The sequence below is a fragment of the Oncorhynchus tshawytscha genome, linkage group LG31, assembly GCF_018296145.1.
Source record: "Oncorhynchus tshawytscha isolate Ot180627B linkage group LG31, Otsh_v2.0, whole genome shotgun sequence".
In the NCBI taxonomy this organism is placed as follows: domain Eukaryota; kingdom Metazoa; phylum Chordata; class Actinopteri; order Salmoniformes; family Salmonidae; genus Oncorhynchus; species Oncorhynchus tshawytscha.
Window position 1 is genome coordinate 25,013,615 of NC_056459.1, and position 20,879 is coordinate 25,034,493.

Consider the following 20,879-nt stretch of genomic DNA (forward strand, 5'->3'; position numbering starts at 1 on the left):
TTACCAACAACGACGAGACGGCCTACAGGGAGGAGGTGAGGGCCCTCGGAGTGTGGTGTCAGGAAAATAACCTCACACTCAACATCAACAAAACAAAGGAGATGATTGTGGACTTCAGGAAACAGCAGAGGGAGCACCCCCCTATCCACATCGACGGGACAGTAGTGGAGAGGGTAGTAAGTTTTAAGTTCCTCGGTGTATACATCACGGACAACCTGAATTGTTCAACCCACACAGACAGCATGGTGAAGAAGGTGCAGCAGCGCCTCTCCAACCTCAGGAGGCTGAAGAAATTTGGCTTGTCACCAAAAGCACTCCCAAACTTTTACAGATGCACAATCGAGAGCATCCTGTCGTGCTGTATCACCGTCTGGTACGGCAACTGCTCCGCCCACAACCGGAAGGCTCTCCAGAGGGTAGTGAGGTCTGCACAACGCATCACCGGGGGCAAACTACCTCCCCTCCAGGACACCTACACCACCCGATGTCACAGGAAGGCCATAAAGATCATCAAGGACAACAACCACCCGAGCCACTGCCTGTTCACCCCGCTATCATCCAGAAGGCGAGGTCAGTACAGGTGCATCAAAGCAGGGACCGAGAAACTGAAAAACAGCTTCTATCTCAAGGCCATCAGACTGTTAAACAGCCACCACTAACATTTAGTGGCTGCTGCCAACATATTGACTCAACTCTAGCCATTTTAATATTGGAAAAATTGATGTAAAAAATGTATCACTAGCCACTTTAAACAATGCCACTTAATATAATGTTGACATACCCTACATTACTCATTTTGTATGTATATACTGTACTCTATACCATCAACTGCATCTTGCCATCTTTATGTAATACATGTATAACTAGCCACTTTAAAGTATGCCACTTTGTTTACATACCCTACATTACTCATCTCATATGTATATACTGTACTCGATACCATCTACTGCAACTTGCCTATGCCGTTCTGTACCATCACTCATTCATATATCTTTATGTACATATTCTTTATCCCTTTACACTTGTGTGTATAAGGTAGTTGTTATGAAATTCTTAGGTTAGATTACTCGTTGGTTATTACTGCATTGTCGGAACTAGAAGCACAAGCATTTCGCTACACTCGCATTAACATCTGCTAACCATGTGTATGTGACAAATAACATTTGATTTGATCTCTCTGTGACTACTCCTCCACCCTGAGTGAGTCTGATCACATCTCTTCAAACTGTCCTGCAGAAGAGGACAGTCACCACCCACACCCGGGTCCCACAATGCACTGCTCCTCCATCATTGAGAGGGATACATTCACAGAGCTGGAGAGAGACATGGTGGAGCTCAGAGCTAGTCCACACAATTCATACAGATCAAACCAGACCAGCACAACAACCCCCCACCCCAACAAGACCCAGAGTGCAGAAGGTGGAGATGGACAGCTGTCTGAGAGAGCTGGCTGCTCTACGGACTGAGATGAGAGAACTTAGAGGCACACATGGCACTGAAGGACGAGGTCAGAGAGCTAAGGTGTTACAGTGATCAGAACACCCCCACAGGCAAGCCAGCAGAACAGCTCACCCCAGACCCAGACCACAACCTCGACACCACAATGGGATAAACAACACAGTACCCAACCCCATAGACCCCACCCCCTCCTAACAGCCCCCACATCCATCGAGGACACACAAAAGCCAGAGATTGTGCTCCTCATTGACTCAAATGACAAATACATTCATACATACACTTTTTACCAAACACAAAGTGGCTAAACTCTGGTGCCCAAACACTAAGCATGCCCTGGAGCTGTTGTCAGAGGACAGACTAGGGTCTCCCAGCAACATCATAATTCACACATGCACAAATGACCTGATGGCCAAGCAGGAAAAGGTGGCAACAGCACTCAAGGGAGTGATTGAAAAAGCTTCTTCCACTTTCCCCAACGCACAAGTGGTTATCTCCATACAGCGGGTGAATTCAAGCATTTCACAAGACTGTGCCTTAAAACCTAATGTCTACCTGGCCCACCACTCCACCCTGGACTTGAACAGCCTTTATTCCCAGGTCTACCTCTACAAGGCAGCAATCCCAACTTTTGCCAGGACCCTGAAGGACATCACCCTGAACGGTAGCACCCCCCCCCATATCAGACCTATGCCCCTTCTGCCCAGCTCATGCCCACCGCCCCTGCGACAAGGACCTCAATATGACAGCAGGACATATGCCGAGGCTGTGAGCAGAGCAACAGGCCCAACCCCCACTATTACACCCCCCCAAGCCCCCATCCTGTGACCTAAGAGGTATGTATCAGATGCTCAATATGCTCTGCTCACTCCTACTGTAATGGTCCGGGCCTAAACCACACAAAAACAACACTAGACACTATAGAACACAAAGATTTTACTGTCTCATCCTGGAATATACAAGGTCTGAGGTCATCTACCTTTGGCCTAAAGAGCAGGAACCCAGACTTCATCAAATAAATTGGCAATACAGACATTGTAATCCTACAAGAAACATGGTATAAAGAAGATGGACCCACTGGTTACCCTCTAGGTTACAGAGAGCTGGTAGTCCCATCCACCAAACCTCCAGGTGTGAAACAGGGAAGAGACTCCGGGGGTATGCTAATTTAGTATAGAGCAGACTTAACACACTCTATTAAATCAGTCAAAACAGGAACATGTTACATCTGGCTCGGGGAAATGATCCTGGCTTGAGGAAATGATTTCTAGAGAGAAAAATGTCCTCCTGTGTGCTACCTAACCCTAACCCTATCCCCCCCAATAGAATCCCCATACTTTAACAATTACAGCTTCTCCATCCTAGAGGGGGAGATCAACAATTTCCAGGCTCAGGGACATGTACTGGTCTGTGGTGACCTAAATGCCAGAACTGGACAAGAACCGACACCCTCAGCACACAGAGGGACAAACACCTACCTGGAGGTGACAGCATTCCCTCCCCCATATGCCCCCCTAGACACAACTACAACATAACCAAAAAAAAAGGGTCACAACTCCTGCAGTTCTGTCGGACGCTGGGTATGTACATAGTCAATGGTAGGCTTCGAGGGGACTCCTACGGTAGGTACACCTATAGCTGATCTCTTGGCAGTAGTACTGTAGACTACTTTATCACTAACCTCAACCCAGAATCTCTTAAAGTGTTCACAAACAGTCCACGGACACCCCTATCTGATCACAGCTAAATCCAACTCTACTTGTACAGAGCTATATTTAATCATGAGGCATCAAAGCCAAAGGAACTGAATAATATTAGAAATGCTATAGATGGAAGGAAAATAGTGTGGAATTCTACCAAAAAAACAATTAGGCAACAACAAATTCAATCCCTTCTAGACAATTTACTGGACAAAAGGTTTCACTGTAATAGTGAAGGTGTAAACTTGGCAGTAGAAAACCTAAACAATATTTTTGACCTCCCTATCAAATCTAAACATTTCAAGCAGACAATGTAAGAAAATTAATAACAATGACAAATTATTTAATGAAGAATAAAAATTAAGAAATTGAGAAACCTATCCAACCAAAAACATAGAGACCCAGAAGACCTGAGCCTACACCTTCACTATGGTGAATCACTAAAACAATACAGTAATACACTACTGAAAAAGAAGGAACAGCATGTCAGAAATCAGCTCAATGTAACTGAACAATCCATAGACTCTAACCACTTCTGGGAAAACTGGAAAACTCAAAACAAACAACAACACGAAGAGTTATCTATTCAAAATGGAGATGTATGGATAAACCACTTCTCCAATCTCTTTGGCTCTATAACAAAGAACAAACAGCAAAAACATATACATGATCAAATACAAATCTTAGAATCAAAATATTAAAGACTACCAGAACCCAGTGGATTCTCCAATTATATTGAATGAACTACAGGACAAAATAAAACCCTCCAACCCAAAAGGCCTATCCTAAATTAAATTATCAAATATACAGAACACAAATTCCAATTGGCTAAACTTAAACTCTTTAACATCATCCTCAGCTCTGGCACCTCAATATTTGGTTAAATAAAAAAATATATGCATCAACAGCAACCTTGGGAAAATTCTCTGCATTATCATTAACAGGAGACTCATACATTTCCTCAAAGAAAACAAGGAACTGAGGAAATGTCAAATTGGCTTTTTACCAAATTACTGTACAACAGACCACATATTCACCCTGCACACCCTAATTGACAAACAAACAAACCAAAACAAAGGCAAAGTCTTCTTCTGCTTTGTTGATTTCAAAAAAGCCTTTGACTCAATTTGGCATGAGGGCCTGATATACAAATTGATGGAAAGTGGTGTTGTGTCACGTGTGCTCCCTCTCCGGCCTCTAGGTCACCAGGCTGCTCGTTAGGGCGCACACCTGTCAGAGCGGTACGCGCATAATGACACTCACCTGGACTCCATCACCTCCTTGATTACCTGCATATAAAGATATGTCCCTCCCTTTGGTTTCTTCCCCAGTTGTCATTGTTGCTGTTTCATGTCGGTGCGCTGTTTGTGTTTCTTGTTTTGTTCATTTATTAATTAAATGTATTCACTCTCAGCGTACATCGATACATGTTTGGGGAAATACAACATTATAAAATCCATGTACACAAACAAGCGTGTGGTTAAAATTGGCCAAAAACACACATTTCTTTCCACAGGGCAACGGGGTGAGACAGGGATGCAGCTTAAGCCCCAACCTCTTCAGCATATATATCAACAAATTGGTGAGGGCACTAGAATAGTCTGCAGCTCCCAGCCTCACCCTACTAGAATCTGAAGTCAAATGCCTACTGTTTGCTAATGATCTGGTGCTTCCGTCCCCAACCATGGAGGGTCTACAGCAGCACCTCGATATTCTGCACAGATTCTGTCAGACCTGGGCCCTGACAGTAAATCTCTGTGACAAAAATAGTGGTGTTCCAAAAAAGGTCCAGTTGCTAGGATCATGAATACAAATGACTTTTATACACCGTAACCCTTGATCACAGACTATACATACCTCGGCCTAAACATCAGCGCCACAGGTAACTTCCACATAGCTGTGAATGATCTGAGAGACAAGCCAAGAAAGGCCTTCTATGCCATCAAAATGAACATAAAATTCGACATGCCAGATAGGATCTGGCTAAAAATACTTGATTTGGTTATAGAACCCATTGCCCTTTATGGTTGTGAGGTCTGGGGTCCGCTCATCAACCATGAATTCACAAAATGGGACAAACACCAAATTGAGACTGCATGCAGAATTCTGCAAAAACATCCTCTGTGTACAACGTAAAACACCAAATAATGCACAGAGAACAGAATTAGGCCAATACCCGCTAATGATCAAAATCCAGAAAAGAGCCAAATAAATTCTACAACCACCTAAAACGAAGCAATTCCCAAACCTTCCATAACAAAGCCATCACCTACAGAGAAATTAACCTGGAGAAGAGTCCCCTAAGCAAGCTGGTCCTGGGGCTCTGTTCACAAACACAAACAGACCCCACAGAGCCCCAGGACAGCAACAAAATTAGACCCAACCAAATCATGAGAAAACAAAAGGATAATTACTTGACACATTGGAAAGAATTAATACAGACTCAGTGAGCATAGCCTTGCTATTGAGAAAGGCCGCTGAAGGCAGACCTGGCTCTCAAGAGAAGAAAGGCTATGTGCACACTGCCCACAAAATGAGCTGCACTTCCTGCCAAATGGATGACCATATTAGAGACACATATTCCCCTCAGATTACACAGACCCACAAATTTGAAAACAAATCAAATGATCAACTCCCATATCTATTGGGTGAAATATCACAGTGTGCAATCACAGCAGAAAGATTTGTCACCTGTTGCCACAAGAAAAGGGCAACCAGTGAAGAGCAAACACCATTGTAAATACAACCTATATTCATGTTTTTTTATTTTCCCTTTTGTACTTTAACTACTTGCACATCATTACAACATGACATTTGAAATGTCTTTATTATTTTGGAACTTTTGTGAGTATAATGTTTACTGTTCATGTTTATTGATCATTTCACTTTTGTTTATTATCTATTTCACTTGCTTTGGCAATGCAAACATATATTTCCCATGCCAATAAAGCTCCTTAAATTGAAGAGAGGGAAAATATAGAGAAGTGTAGATGGTCTTTCTGTCAGACGCCGTCATACAGCTGGAAGTCAGACACAGTAGCTGTCATAAAGAACAGGGGTTTTCATGGTGAATGGAATGGATGGATAACTCATGGGAGTGACAGGTGACAGAGGACTGTAGATTCCGCCCGACAATGGAAACTATGATCCACAGGTGGCCTGTTGGGATGGAATCAGACAAGTAGCATCACAAAGTGTTCCAACAATGGACTTGGATTCTGTCTGTCTGTCTGTCTGTCTGTCTGTCTGTCTGTCTGTCTGTCTGTCTGTCTGTCTGTCTGTCTGTCTGTCTGTCTGTCTGTCTGTCTGTCTGTCTGTCTGTCTGTCTGTCTGTCTGTCTGTCTGTCTGTGTTTGTCTGTCTGTCTGTCTGTCTGTCTGTCTGTCTGTCTCTGTATGTCTGTCTGTCTCTGTATGTCTGTCTGTCTCTGTATGTCTGCCTGCCTGCCTGCCTGCGTCTGTCTGTCTCTGTATGTCTGCCTGCCTGCCTGCCTGCCTGCCTGCCTGCCTGCCTGCCTGCCTGTCTGTCTGTCTGTCTGTCTGTCTGTCTGTCTGTCTGTCTGTCTGTCTGTCTGTCTGTCTGTCTGTCTGGCTGCCTGTCTGCCTGTCTGTCTGTCTGCCTCTGTTCTGCCTCCCTCCCTCCCTCCCTCCCTCCCTCCCTCCCTCCCTCCCTCCCTCCCTCCCTCCCTCCATGTCTCACCCTCCATGTCTCACCCAGTATAGCCAACACCATGTCTCACCCAGTATAGCCAACACCATGCCATCCTTCAGCACCTCCATGGACCCAGAGCAGACAAAGAAGATGGCCTGCAGGGCGTCCCCCTGGCGCAGCAGGTACTCCCCAGGGGCACAGAATGTTGTCTTGATGTGCAGGGACAGGGAGCGCAGGCACCCCCTGCTGGCCGAGGCAAACAGAGACAGCTCCAATATCTCCTTGTTCAGGTGCATGGTGATGTCAGAGCGCAGCTCATCTGGGAAGTCCTTCAGCAACTGAGGGGAGGGGGAGGTGGACAGAGAGCAAGAGGGAGGGGAGAGAGAGAAGAAGAGAGAAAGGAAGAGGAGAGGGGAAGGAGGAAAGAGGGAGAGAGATTGACAGCCATGGCATGATTGCAGTTGACTCTAAACTGTTATCTTGGTCAGTTTTCTCTTGACTTTTGTATTTCTATTATTCACCTCAAGGGACTTCCTGGTTAAATAAAGGTTAAAAAAGGTCAGGTAAATAAATAAAAAGTAATGATGTCACCAAACATCCGCATGTATCAGGCCACTTTGAATGAAGGCACTTTGGTGAAAATATTGCAAGTGTTTTGCAGTAAGTTGTGTTGACTTTAGGCTGTGCTGCATGGAGCGAGTTGAACTTTTGACACGGCACAACTGGGCATAGCCTTGGGAAGTGGTGGGGCTGAAGTTGCTGCAGCAGCCCTTGATAGATCACAATTAAAAAATAATGTACATATATTTTAGTCAGAGAAATTAAGTGTTAAGTGCCTTGCTCAAGGGCACCGATAAATTTTTCACCTAGTCGGCTCAGGGATTTGAACCAGCAACGTTTCAGTTACGGGCCCAACGCTCTTAACCATTACTCATGTATGGCAAAGTGGAGAAAAAACTTTTCAGCAGAGTGGGGAGGAATCTTTACAGATTGTGTTGAATGGACAGAGGGGATCTGATCCTAGATTTTGAGACGCTTCATGAATACCGGCCCAGACCCTATATTGAGAACTCTGCTTCACACTATTGTTCCCATCACAAAGCACCAGCTACATTATTATCACAGTAATCAATCTCTCCAACATCTAATCATCCCTGACACACAATGTTTGTCAGTCTCTGTTTCAGCATATAACAGAAAAGTGCTGAGCAGAAAAGATCAATGAGTCATCAGCCCACAGAGGCCCACTTTAATCAACAGGCCTATCTATAATTCATACATCTGTGATTCATCTCCCTATCCTATATGAATGCTTTGCTCTGTTCTGTTATGTGTCTCACAGGCAAACATCTCTCGAGGCATGATTGGCCACTGTCTCACACTCAGCTTCTGTCTCTATCTTTTTCTTGGTCTACCTACGTATCTGTCTCTCTGTCTCAGTGAGTGTCAGTCACTCTCTCTCTCTTTCTCTCTCTCTCCACATTTTCAGCCAAGTCTCTTAATTGTCTACAATAAAAGTTATCATCAAGCCCTTGATTAGTTGAATTACCTCGTTGGAGTCAATGCCGTTGTTGACGGACCATGTGGTCTGGAAGTACTCAAGCATGCGTTGTTTGAGGCCCTGGGGCAGGTGGTGGACTCGGATGAAGTCCTTCAGGTCCTTGGTACGGGTGTGGTACTGGGACCAGCGAGAGTACATCCGCTGGATAATGGCCGTCACGTTACCAAACACCAGGGCGTGCATCAACGCTAGAGGGGGAGGGAGGGAAGCAGGGTTTTGGGGGGTTCAATTAGGATTTGCAGGGGCATGAAATTGGAAGATGGGGTGGGCATGATATTGGTTTGGGGTTAGAGTGTGGGAGTAAAATTGGGGTTGGGGGTTGTTTGGAGGGTTCAATTGGGAGTTGGATGGGCATGAGATTGAGAGGTGGGGCATGAGATTGAGTGAAGAGAAGAAAAAGATTTACTCGAGGCTAATAACTCAATTTCCCCTATATACTGTACACACTAGGTCTGACCTATAACAGACTCTATCTGGGCTGGCTAGGTCTTTGTTTTCATCTCATAAACACTGGGGGGAGACAGGGGAGATGAGGCATGGGACGCACACACACACACACACACACACACACCCCTTATGTCTCTATCCTCCCTGTGTGTGTGTGTGTGTGTGCGTGTGATTGCCCCCAGGCAGTCGGGGACATTTACCACATCCAGACTCATGAACATCCAGAGGGAGAACACTTGCCACTGTGACCTCATTTAAACCCTCTGCCCCAAAACCAGTTCACGTCTCTGGTTTGAACCAGATAAAACTGGTCCAAACCAACTGATCAGCCACGTTAGTCTTTATCACAGTACAACTAGATGAAACCAGACATAACAAAAATGATGACCATCAACTAAATAGAACTATCTGCCTGACAGTCACATTTTACATGCATGAATTGTGATGTGTGTATGTGTACTTGTGTGTATCTCCCCTACCTCCGATGAGCATGGTGCAGATGGAGAAGATCTTCTCAGCGTCGGTGTTGGCCGACACGTTGCCGAAGCCCACACTGGTCAGACTGGACAGGGTGAAGTAGAGAGAAGCGATGTAGACACTCCTCAGAGAGGGACCGCTCAGCCCCGTCCCGTTCACTTCCCCCAGGGGGTCGTAGGGAGACTCTAGACGCTTCCCTAACTCATGGAGCCAGCCTGGAGACAGAGAGGAGGGAGGGAAAGACAGGCTTTGTTCCAATTCTCTACTCTTCTCTCGTACACTCCCTCTCATGATGTAGAAGAAGTGTAAGGAATGTGGTAGAAACTTTCTCCAATCATTCTTGTGAGGCTTTGTTCTAAATGTCTCCCTATTCCCTACGTGGTTTACTTCTTTTCCCCAGAGCCTTGCACTAGCTATGTAAATACATATAACATAATTGGAGCCCAAAATTGGAGTCAACAATATAGCTTCTCTGAGCTTTCTCCACTGTATCCAGAGCCCTGGATGCCTAACATACAAACTGGAGTAATAGCAGGTAGAAACGGACTGCACAGAATGATCATCATTTGGAAAATAATGTGGTGTTAGAAACAACCAGGACAATTTCTGGTCCCAATCCATCCCATAGCAATCCAATCCATAGCAAGTACCTGAGAACCAAAACTGATCCTAGGTCAGGTTCTATCTGTGACGTGAGTGTTGAGATAGTCATCAGGCCCCTGAGACCTCCACCAGACACTGAAGAATGGTAATTGGATATACCTCTGTCACAGAGCTCCTGACACTGACGTGGGATCAGTGTTAAAATACCGTAATTGGGATAGAGCACATTAATCCGGTAGCCCTGATATACTGACCTCAGATCATTTTATGACACTGAGGCTGAGTTAATTGGGGAAAAAAGCATCAGCTTCTCATGGCCCCATCAATACTGACCCAGAATCAGTTTGGAGACGTCAGGTAGAGGTAATTGAGAACAGCACCTGGCTCATCGATACTCACTGAGGATCAGCCCTAGAGGCCTCATTATGTGTTGGATCTGGAGTAGTTCAGGGGAAGTTTGGGCCGATGACTAGTCATTACTGTGGGACTATGCTACTCTGTCAATCATAACCCCAGAAACAAATAAAAACAGGACATGTTTTTTCCCCAGTCACATTCAATTCCCCATGCATGAATATGTTTTAGCATATGTAACAAAGGTCTCGCTAGAAATCACTCAAATCAATAAAATAATCAACACAGCCATTAAAACTGCAGAGAGAGATGCTTGCTGGAAAGCTAATATAGGCTAGCCAAAAACAACTACACATAAGCCATGATATGCTGCGAAAACCAGCTGACACTACCAACCAAAAACAACCACTCACCAAATGTCAGCCCCACCCCTGAGCTCTAAGACAGAACTAGCTGCTCACCGATGTCCGGCTTATTCATTGATGTCCATGGTCTCTAGCCAGGTGACTGATCCCATCCCTGAACCCCTCCAGACAGAACTAGCCACTTACAGATGCGATGCCCACCATACCCCTGATCCATTCTCTGACATGTTCACCCCTCAGATGCTCACCCCTCACCCTCCCACCTCTCTTCCTGACCTCTACTTTCCCTATCTCTGATACCCCCCCTCCTCCCCTCCAAGTCAGAACAAGCTGCTCGCTGATGTGATGCCCCAAATCCCTGATCAGACAGAAATAGCCGCTCCCACCACTCACCGATGTCCCAGGAGTAGGCGTTGGCCTCCATCTCCTTCTTGCCGATGACGTACCAGATGCAGGCCATCCAGTGGGCCAGCAGGGCGAACATGGACATGAGCAGGGTGAGCACCACAGTGCTGTGCTGGGAGTACCTGTCCATCTTCTGGAGCAGACGCAGCAGCCGGAGCAGACGCACTGTCTTCAACAGGTGGACTACTGATACCTGGGTGGGGAATGAATGACAGGTGTGGTTCTATTACAGTGATAGCAGATGAGTTACAGAGGGGAGCAAGTGGCAAGAGTCTTCATCGTCATTATCATCCTCCTCCTCCTCAGCTGACTGACACATTTTTGGACTTCAAAGATGCATTTCAGAACCGGCTGCTTCTTGATCAATGTGACCTGCATGACTGCATTATGGCAATGGTAGAGAGGTCGTAGTGAGGATCTGGCATTCACCTGGCATTACCATCGCCTGGCATCACCCTGGCCTAGCATCATCTCTATCTGGCATCACCCATAACTGGCATCCCCATCATCTGGCATCACCAAAAACCTGGCATCACCACTACCTGGCATCACCATTACCTGACATCCCCACTACCGGGCATCACCACCATCTGGCATCACCATCATCTGGCATCACCATTTCCTGGCATCACCATCACCTGGCATCACCACTACCTGGCATCACCATCATCTGGCATCACCAATACTTGGCATTACCACCATCTGACATCACCTGTTATCATCAAACCATCATCTAACTCAGTTTAGGAGCCTGAGATGGCTTATCTATTGAAGGAGTCCTGTTCTATGGATATGACAATGTCCTCCTGTACTTTGTGTAAAAGCATATATGGCTGCCTTAACACAGGCAACCCAATTCTGATATTTTTCCACCAGTTGGTCTTTTGACAAATAACATCAGATCTTTTCACATCAGATCTTTTTAAGAGCTGATCTGATTGGTCCCAAGACCAATTAATGAAAAAAATATCAGAATTATTCTGCCTGTGTAAATGCCTGTGTAAAGTGTAACCCAAGCACAGTTGAAGTCAGACGTTTATATACACCTTAGTCAAATACATTTAAACTCAGTTTTTCACAATTCCTGACATTTAATCCTAGTAAAAATTTCCCTGTTTTAGGTCAGTTAGGATAACCACTTTATTTTAAGAATGTGAAATGTCAGAATAATAGTAGAGTGATATATTTCAGCTTGTATTATAACCTGACAGAGTTTGAGAGGATCTGCAGAGAAGAATGGTAGAAACTCCCCAAATACAGGTGTGCCAAGCTTGTAGATTCATACCCAAGAAGGCTCAAGGCTGTCAGTGCATTCAACCAAGGTAGATTAATAACAACATATCACAGTCATAGCAAGTACAATGTTAATGAGAATGCTGGTGATGTTCAGGCCAACTACAGTTGAAGTCGGAAGTTTACATACACCTTAGCCAAATACATTTAAACTCAGTTTTTCACAATTCCTGACATTTAATCCAAGTAAAAATTCCCTGTTTTAGGTCAGTTAGGATAACCACTTTATTTTAAGAATATGAAATGTCAGAATAATAGTAGAGAGAATGACTTATTTTATCTTTAAGTTCTTTCATCGCATTCCCAGTGGGTCAGAAGTTTACATACACTCAATTAGTATTTGGTAGCATTGCCTTTAAATTGTTTAACTTCGGTTAAACATTTCGGGTTGCCTTCCACAAGCTTCCAACAATAAGTTGGGTGAATTTTGGCCCAGTCCTCCTGACAGAGCTGGTGGAACTGAGTCAGGTTTCTAGGCCTCCTTGCTCGCACACACTTTTTCAGTTCTGCTCATGTAAGGTGTGCGTACTGGTGGTAGAGAAGTCAGGCGCAGGAGAGCAAAGACTGTGTTACAACGGATCAGTTTAATGATAAAAATCACTTGAACAAAAACCATATATACAATGGGACAAAAACCCCAGACATAACATACACAAGCACTTACAATAAACAAAACCTGACAAGGTCATGTGGGGAACAGAGGGTTAAATACACAACATGTAATTGATGGAGTTGAAACCAGGTGTGTGGGAAGACAAGACAAAACAAATGGAAAATGAAAGGTGGATCGGCGATGGCTAGAAGACCGGTGACGTCGACCGCCGAACGTCGCCCGAACAAGGAGAGGGACCGACTTCGGAGGAAGTCGTGACAGCTCACAAATTTTCTATGGCATTGAGGTAAGGGCTTTGTGATGGCCACTCCAATACCTTGACAATGTTGTCCTTAAGCCATTTTGCCACAACTTTGGAAGTATGCTTAGGGTCACTGTCCATTTGGAAGACCCATTTGCGACCAAGCTTTAACTTCCTGATTGATGTCTTGAGATGTTGCTTCAATATATTCACATCTTTTTCCTCCCCCATGATGCCATCTATTTTGTGAAGTGCACCAGACCCTCCTGCAGCAAAGCACCCTCACAACATGATGCTGCACCCCCATTCTTCATGGTTGGAATGGTGTTCTTCGGCTTGCAAGCCTCCCCCTTTTTCCTCCAAACATAACGATGGTCATTATGGCCAAACAGTTTTATTTTTGTTTCATCAGACAAGAGGACATCTCTCCAAAAAGTATGATCTTTGTCCCCATGTGCAGTTGCAAACCGTAGTCTGGCTTTTTTATGGTGGTTTTGGAGCAGTGGCTTCTTCCTTGCTGTGCAGCCTTTCAGGTTATGTCGATATAGGACTCATTTTACAGTGGATATAGATACTTTTGAAACCTGTTTCCTTCAGCATCTTCACATCTTCACAGCATCTTCACACATCATTGCTCCCGAGGGGCGCAGCGGCCTAAGGCACTGCATCTCAGTGCAAGAGTCGTCATTACAGTCCCTGGTCGAATCCAGACTGTATTACATCTGGCAGTGATTGGGAGTCGCATACTGCGGCGTACAATTGGCCCAGCGTCGTCTGGGTTTGGCCGTCGTTGTAAATAAGAATTTGTTCATAACTTACTTGCCTAGTTAAATCAAGGCAACATTTTATTTATTTTTTATTACAAATTAAATCTGCATCATCATTGTTGTCAGCACTATCTTTCAGAGCAGATCAGCAATATTCAATTCTATAAAATTATACCAATAGCATCATTAAAAAATCCTCATCATCCTCATCATCCGTCTTGTGATCTTCAACAGGAATATAGTTCTCCTCCATGTTTGAGTAAATACACTGCTGCATATTCTCACACTTCTTTCATTTCTTTGACATTTGAGTGCTTGGTGCTGAAGGCACTGTGAGAGAGAACGAATGCAGAGAGTGATTTCCTGTGAACAGGAACTCACGAATGCCCTGTGTGTGCGTGCCAAATAGTACCCTATTCCTTATACAGCGCACTACATTTGACCAGAGTCCAACGGGTCCTGGTCAAAAGTAGTGCACTATATTGTGAATAGGGTGCCATTTGGTACACGCTGCGTCTTTAACAAGGCAATGAAAATGAGCAGCAATCTCCCCTTGCCACCCAGGCTGATAGTAAAGCTATAGCTCACTGCAACAATGCTGTAAACTCAGAACCACACAAACAGTAAACCAATGGCAATAAACCAGTGCTGAGCTATACAAAATACACAACCATGTCTGAGGTCAAAGCACTTTCTAAAGTCCCTTCAAAGCCCTGTTCCGTTTCAAATCCCACTAGCTGTCCAATCCGTATGTTCCCTCTCTATAACAACTGATTTCAGGCCTGTTAAAATGCTCATATGGCATCAATAAAAAGTGTTTCTGACTGACAAGGATCTTTCAGTGGAAAAAATAGCAATCATACACTTCACTTCAGGTGGGCTGTAAGTGTGTGATTAAAGTCTTTGTGTGTGTGTGTAAATCTCTATCCACTTACATATGCTTTCACCTTTCTCCCTCCCTCCCTCCCTCCCTCCCTCCCTCCCTCCCTCCCTCCCTCCCTCCCTCCCTCCCTCCCTCCCTCCCTCCCTCCCTCCCTCCCTCCCTCCCTCCCCTCCCTCCCTCCCTCCCTCCCTCCCATACAATGTGAAGCACATTATAGCAGTTTCCCAGAAAGACTTCGGAACTGCTCCTCAGGCAATCTCGAACAGCAGTCCATCATAACACAGCTCCTTAGACCTTAGCCACCACACACACACACACACACACACACACACTTACAAACAGCCTTTTCTCTGGGACTAACTGAGAAATAGTGGGAGAATGTGTGTGTGTGTACATTTGCATGCTTGTGCGTGTGTGTGCACAGGTTTGCGCAAATGGAGGGGGAAGATGGTTAAGAGTAAGAAAGTGGGCCAGTAATTGTGTAGAAAGGTAACAAAACAGAAAGGAGGCACTTTCAAGAAAGGGAGAAGGACGATGGGAAAATAGAGATGAAGGGTAGAGAGGAAGTGGATTTAAAAGAGAGAGAGAGAGCGAAAGAGACAGAAAGAAAGAGAGAGTGAGAGAGAGTGAGAAAGAGAGAAAGAATCAGAGAGAAAGAGAGTCAGAGAGAGAGAGCGAGATAGAGTCAAAGAGAGAGCAAAAGAGAGAGTCAGACAGACAGAGACAGACCAATCAATAACCCCCAAACCAACCACGCCCACACCCCATTTAGAACCCCTCAGATCAGACCTATGCCAAAGGTGCTTCCACAAAGTACTGAGCAAAGGGTCTGAATACTTAAGTAAATGTGATATTTCAGTTTTTTATTTTCATAAATTTGCAGAAATTCTAAAAACCTGTGTTTGCTTTATCATTATGGGGTATTGTGTGAAAATTAATGAGGAAAAAAATGATTTAAGCAATTTTAGAATAAGGTTGCAACTTAACAAAATGCGGAAACAGTCAAATGGTCTGAATACTTTCAGGATACACTGTAAACGCCAAAACTGGACAAGAACTTGACACCCTCAGCAAACAAGGGGACAAACACCTACCTGAAGGTGACAGGGTTCCCTCCCCCATATGCCACCCTAGACACAACTACGACAACATAACCAACAAAAACGTGTCACAACTCCTGCAGTTCTGTCGCACGCTGGGTATGTATGTTGTTAATGGTAGGCTTCGAGGGGACTCAGTGGGTAGGTACACCTACGGTACGTACAATTATAGCTCATCTGTTTGCAGTAGTACTGTAGAATACTTTACCATTGATGTCAAGCCAAATTCTCTCAGAGCGTTCACAGTCAGCCCACTGACACCCCTGTCAGATCACAGTAAAATCACAGTCTACTTGAACAAAGCAATACTCAATCACGAGACATCAAAGCCAAAGGAACTGAATAATATTAAGAAAATTGATGGATGGAAAGTAAAGTGGAAACCTACTAAAAAACAATTAGGCAACAATAAATTCAACCCTTGTTAGCCTTTTGTGACTACGGGGCAGTATTTTCATTTTTGGACGTTCCCGTAGTAAAAGGGATATTTTGTCAGGACAAGATGCTAGAATATGCTTATGCAGTATTTGACTTGTCAATTTCCCTATCAAAAAAATTGCAAAAACCTAAGAAAGAAATTGAGAATCCTATCCAGTAAAAAACATAGAGACCCAGAAAACCTGAGCCTACGCCTTCACTGTGGTGAGTCACTAAAACACTATGGAAGAAGAAGGAACAGCACATCAGAAATCAGCTCCATCTAATTGAAGAAACCATAGAATCTAACCACTTTTGGGAAAATTGAAACACACTAAACAAAGAACACGAAGATCAAGACAAAGGAGTGACTGTGGACTACAGGAAAAAGAGGACCGAGCATGCCCCCATTTCCATTGACGGGGCTGCAGTGGAGCAAGTTGAGAGCTTCAAGTTCCTTGGTGTCCACATCACCAACAAACTAACATGGTCCAAGCACACCAAGACAGTCGTGGAGAGTGCACAACAAAACCAATTCCCACTCAGATTGGGCATGGGTCCTCAGATCCTCAAAAGGTTCTACAGCTGCACCATCGAGAGCATCCTGACTGGTTGCATCACTGCCTGGTATGGTAACTGCTCGGCCTCTGACCGCAAGGCACTACAGAGGGTAGTGCGAACGGCCCAATATGTCACTGGGGCCAAGCTTCCTGCCATCCAGGACCTCTATACCAGGCGGTGTCAGAGGAAGGCCCTAAAAATTGTCAAAGACTCCAGCCACCCAAGTCATAGACTGTTCTCTCTGCTACCGTAAGGCAAGCGGTACCAGAGCACCAAGTGCCAAGTGCTCCAAGTCCAAGAGGCTTCTAAACAGCTTCTACCCCCCCAAGCCATAAGACTCCTGAACATCTAATCAAATGGCTACCCAGATTATTTGTATTACCCCCCACCGCTCTCCCCCTCTTTTACACCGCTGCTACTCTCTGTTGTTATCATCTATGCATAGTCACTTTAATAACTCTACCTTCATGTACATATTACCTCAACTAACCAGTGACCCCACACATTGACTCTGTACCGGTACCACCCTGTATATAGACTCGCTATTGTCATTTTACTGCTGCTCTTTAATTACTTGTTTCTTTTATTTCTTATTCTTATCTGTAATTGTTTTAACTGCATTGTTGGTTAGGGGCTCATAAGTAAGCATTTCACTGTAAGGTTTACCTGTTGTATTCGGCGCATGTGACTACAACATTTGATTTGAAAACGGGGAAATGGAGATGTATGGGTAAACCACTTCTCCAATCTTTTTGGCTCTATAACAAAGAACAAACAGCAAAAACATATACATGATCAAATACAAAATCTTAGAATCAACTATTAAAGACTACCAGATTCCAAGAACACAGGATGAGATGTTACTATCCTTTGTGCAAGCACTTCCAAGAGTTAATGAACAGTGAGCGTGGTGAAATTTGGGGAGCGCATCGTCAGCAGTGTACCTTTGGTTCCTAGGGTGTTTCGGCCTTTCACACTATACACCCTCCCCAAAGGCGGCCAGCGACAGGGTGATCAATCCTACGCTTGCGTCCCATTCCCAATTAGTCATAGGAGTTGCCTTGTTGTTGATAGCCAACATCCCATGGGACTATGCATGGCAGGGGCGTCCTCCTCCCTGAGTCAAGCATTGTTGACCACATACCTCCTGGCTCTCTCACTTCGGGGCCCAGCTGGGGTCTTTCCTCTTCATCCAGAGCCACTGACTGCTGCCTTCTGCCGCCTCCGATACAGCTTTGATTGCCGAATGCTGGCTCTGGCCCTTAATTCCCAGGTCTCTAAGCAGTCTGGTTGTAGATGTTGCCACAAAACCTCTGCAGCCCACCAGAACACACTAGATTCTCCAATTACGTTGAATGAACTACAGGAGAAAATACAAACCCTCCAACCCAAAAAGGCCTGTGGGGATGATGGTATCCTAAATGAAATGATCAAATATTCAGACCACAAATTCCAATTGGCTATACTTAAACTCTTTAACATCATCCTCAGCTCTGGCGCCCCAATATTTGGAACCAAGAACTGATCACCCCAATTCACAAAAGTGGAGACAAATTTGACCCCAATAACTACCGTGGGATATGCTTCAACAGTAACCTTGGGAAAATCCTCTGCATTATCATTAACAGCAGACTCGTACATTTCCTCAGTGAAAACAATGTACTGAGGAAATGTCAAATTGGGTATTTTCCAAATTATCGTACGACAGACCATGTATTCACCCTGCACACCTTAACATGACAAACAAACAAACCAAGACAAAGGCAAAGTCTTCTCATGCTTTGTTGACTTCAAAAAAGCTTTTGACTCAATTTGGCATGAGGGTCTGCTATACAAATTGATAGAAAGCGGTGTTGGGGGGAAAACATACAACATTATAAAATCCATGTACACAAACAACAAGTGTGCGGTTAAAATTGGCAAAAAACATTCACATTTCTTTCCACAGGGCCGAGGAGTGAGACAGGGATGCAGCTTTAGCCCCAAACTCTTCAACATATAAATCAACGAATTGGCGAGGGTACTAGAATAGTCACCCTACTATCTGAAGTCAAATGTCTACTGTTGGCTGATGATTTGGTGCTTCTGTCCCCAACCAAGGAAGGTCTACAGCAGCACCTAGATCTTCTGCACAGATTATGTCAGACCTGGTCCCTGACAGGAAATCTCAGTAGTACAAAAATAATGGTGTTCCAAAAAATGTCCAGTTGCCAGGACCTTAAATACAAATTCCATCTAGACAAATTTCCTTAGAGCACACAAAAACAATATATATCTTTGCCTAAACATCAGGGCACAGGTATCTTCCACATAGCTGTGAACGATCTGAGAGACAAGGCAAGAAGGGCCTTCTACGCCCTCAAAAGGAACATTTGACATGCTAATTAGACTCTGTATGCAGAATTCTTCAAAAACATCCTCTGTGTACAATGTAAAACACCAAATAATGCATGCAGAGCAGAATTAGGCCGATACCCCATAATTATCCAAATCCAGAAAAGAGACTTTCAATTCTACATCCACCTGAAAGGAAGCGATTCTCAAATCTTCTAGAACAAAGCCATCACCTACAGAGACATTAACCTGGAGAAGACTCCCCTAAGCAAGCTGGTCCTGGGGCTCTGTTTTTCAAACACAAACAGACCCCACAGAGCCCCAGGACAGCAACACAATTTGACCCAACCAAATCATGAGAAAACAAAAACATATTTACACATTGGAATGAATTTACAAAAAAAATGAGTAAACGAAAATGCTATTTGGCCCTAAGCAGAATACCTAACCACTGTGACTGACCCAAAATTAAGGAAAGCTTTACCTATGTACAGACTCAATGAGCAAAGCCTTGCTATTGAGAGTGGCCACCGTAGGCAGACCTGGCTCTTAAGAGAAGTCATGATATGTGCACAATGCCCACAAAACGAGGTGGAAACTGAGCTCCACTTCTTAATCTGCCAAATGTATGGCAATATTAGAGACACGTATTTCCCTCAGATTACACAGACCCACAAAGAATTGAAAAACAAATCCAATTTTGATAAACTCCCATATCTACTGGGTGAAATACCACAGCAGCAAGATGTGTCACCTGTTGCCACAAGGAAAGGACAAGCAGTGAAGAACAAACACCATTGTAAATACAAACTATATTTGTTTATTTATTTTTCACTTGTGTACTTTAACCATTTGCACGTCGTTACACCACTGTATATATACATAATATGACATTTGAAATGACTCTATTCCTTTTGAACTTTTGTGAGTGTAATGTATACTGTTCATTTTATATTGTTTATTTCACTTTTGTTCATTATCTATTTCACTTGATTTGGCGATGTAAACTTTTGTTTCCCATGCCAATAATGCCCATTGAATTGAATTGAATTTGAGAGAGAGAGAGAGAGAGAGAGAGAGAGAGAGAGAGAGAGAGAGAGAGTGAGTGAGTGAGAGAGATGGTGTCACATAACTCCAAACACAGGTGATTTTGTCACACCCTGATCTGTTTCACCTGTCTTGTGATTGTCTCCACCCCCCCCCAGGTGTCTCCAATTACCTCATGTTGCCAGTTTGTCTTGTCCCTCCAGTGTGTTCCCTGTGTGCAATCTTTTTGTTGCTTTTTCTAGTCATCCCAGTTTTGTCCTTTGTGCCTTTCCTGACCCTGCCTGCTGCCCTGCCTGCCTGCCGCCCTGCCTGCTGTCCTGACCCTGCCTGCCTGCTGCCCTGACCCTGCCCTCACCCTGCCTGCTGCCCTCACCCTGCCTGCCTGCCACCCTGACCCTGCCTGTCTGCCGCCCTGACCCTGCCTGCCTGCCGCCCTGACCCTGCCTGCCTGCCGCCCTGACCCTGCCTGCCTGCCGCCCTGACCCTGCCTGCCTGCCGCCCTGACCCTGCCTGCCTGCCGCCCTGACCCTGCCTGCCTGCCGCCCTGACCCTGCCTGCCTGCCGCCCTGACCCTGCCTGCCTGCCGCCCTGACCCTGCCTGCCTGC

The 20,879-nt window shown here is 44.8% G+C and overlaps 1 protein-coding gene across 1 annotated transcript in view; it reads right to left on the bottom strand.

Moving 5' to 3' along the window:
• Nucleotides 1-20,879, bottom strand: part of LOC112229219 (potassium voltage-gated channel subfamily H member 8-like) — a 115,608-nt gene that overhangs the window by 39,436 nt on the left and 55,293 nt on the right. The window contains exons 7-10 of the mRNA XM_042309837.1: nt 11,006-11,210; nt 9,293-9,505; nt 8,355-8,554; nt 6,894-7,143 (exon numbers count right to left, since the gene is read on the bottom strand). Coding sequence (XP_042165771.1) covers nt 6,894-7,143; nt 8,355-8,554; nt 9,293-9,505; nt 11,006-11,210 — 868 coding nt within the window. The remainder of the gene's footprint in view (nt 1-6,893; nt 7,144-8,354; nt 8,555-9,292; nt 9,506-11,005; nt 11,211-20,879) is intronic.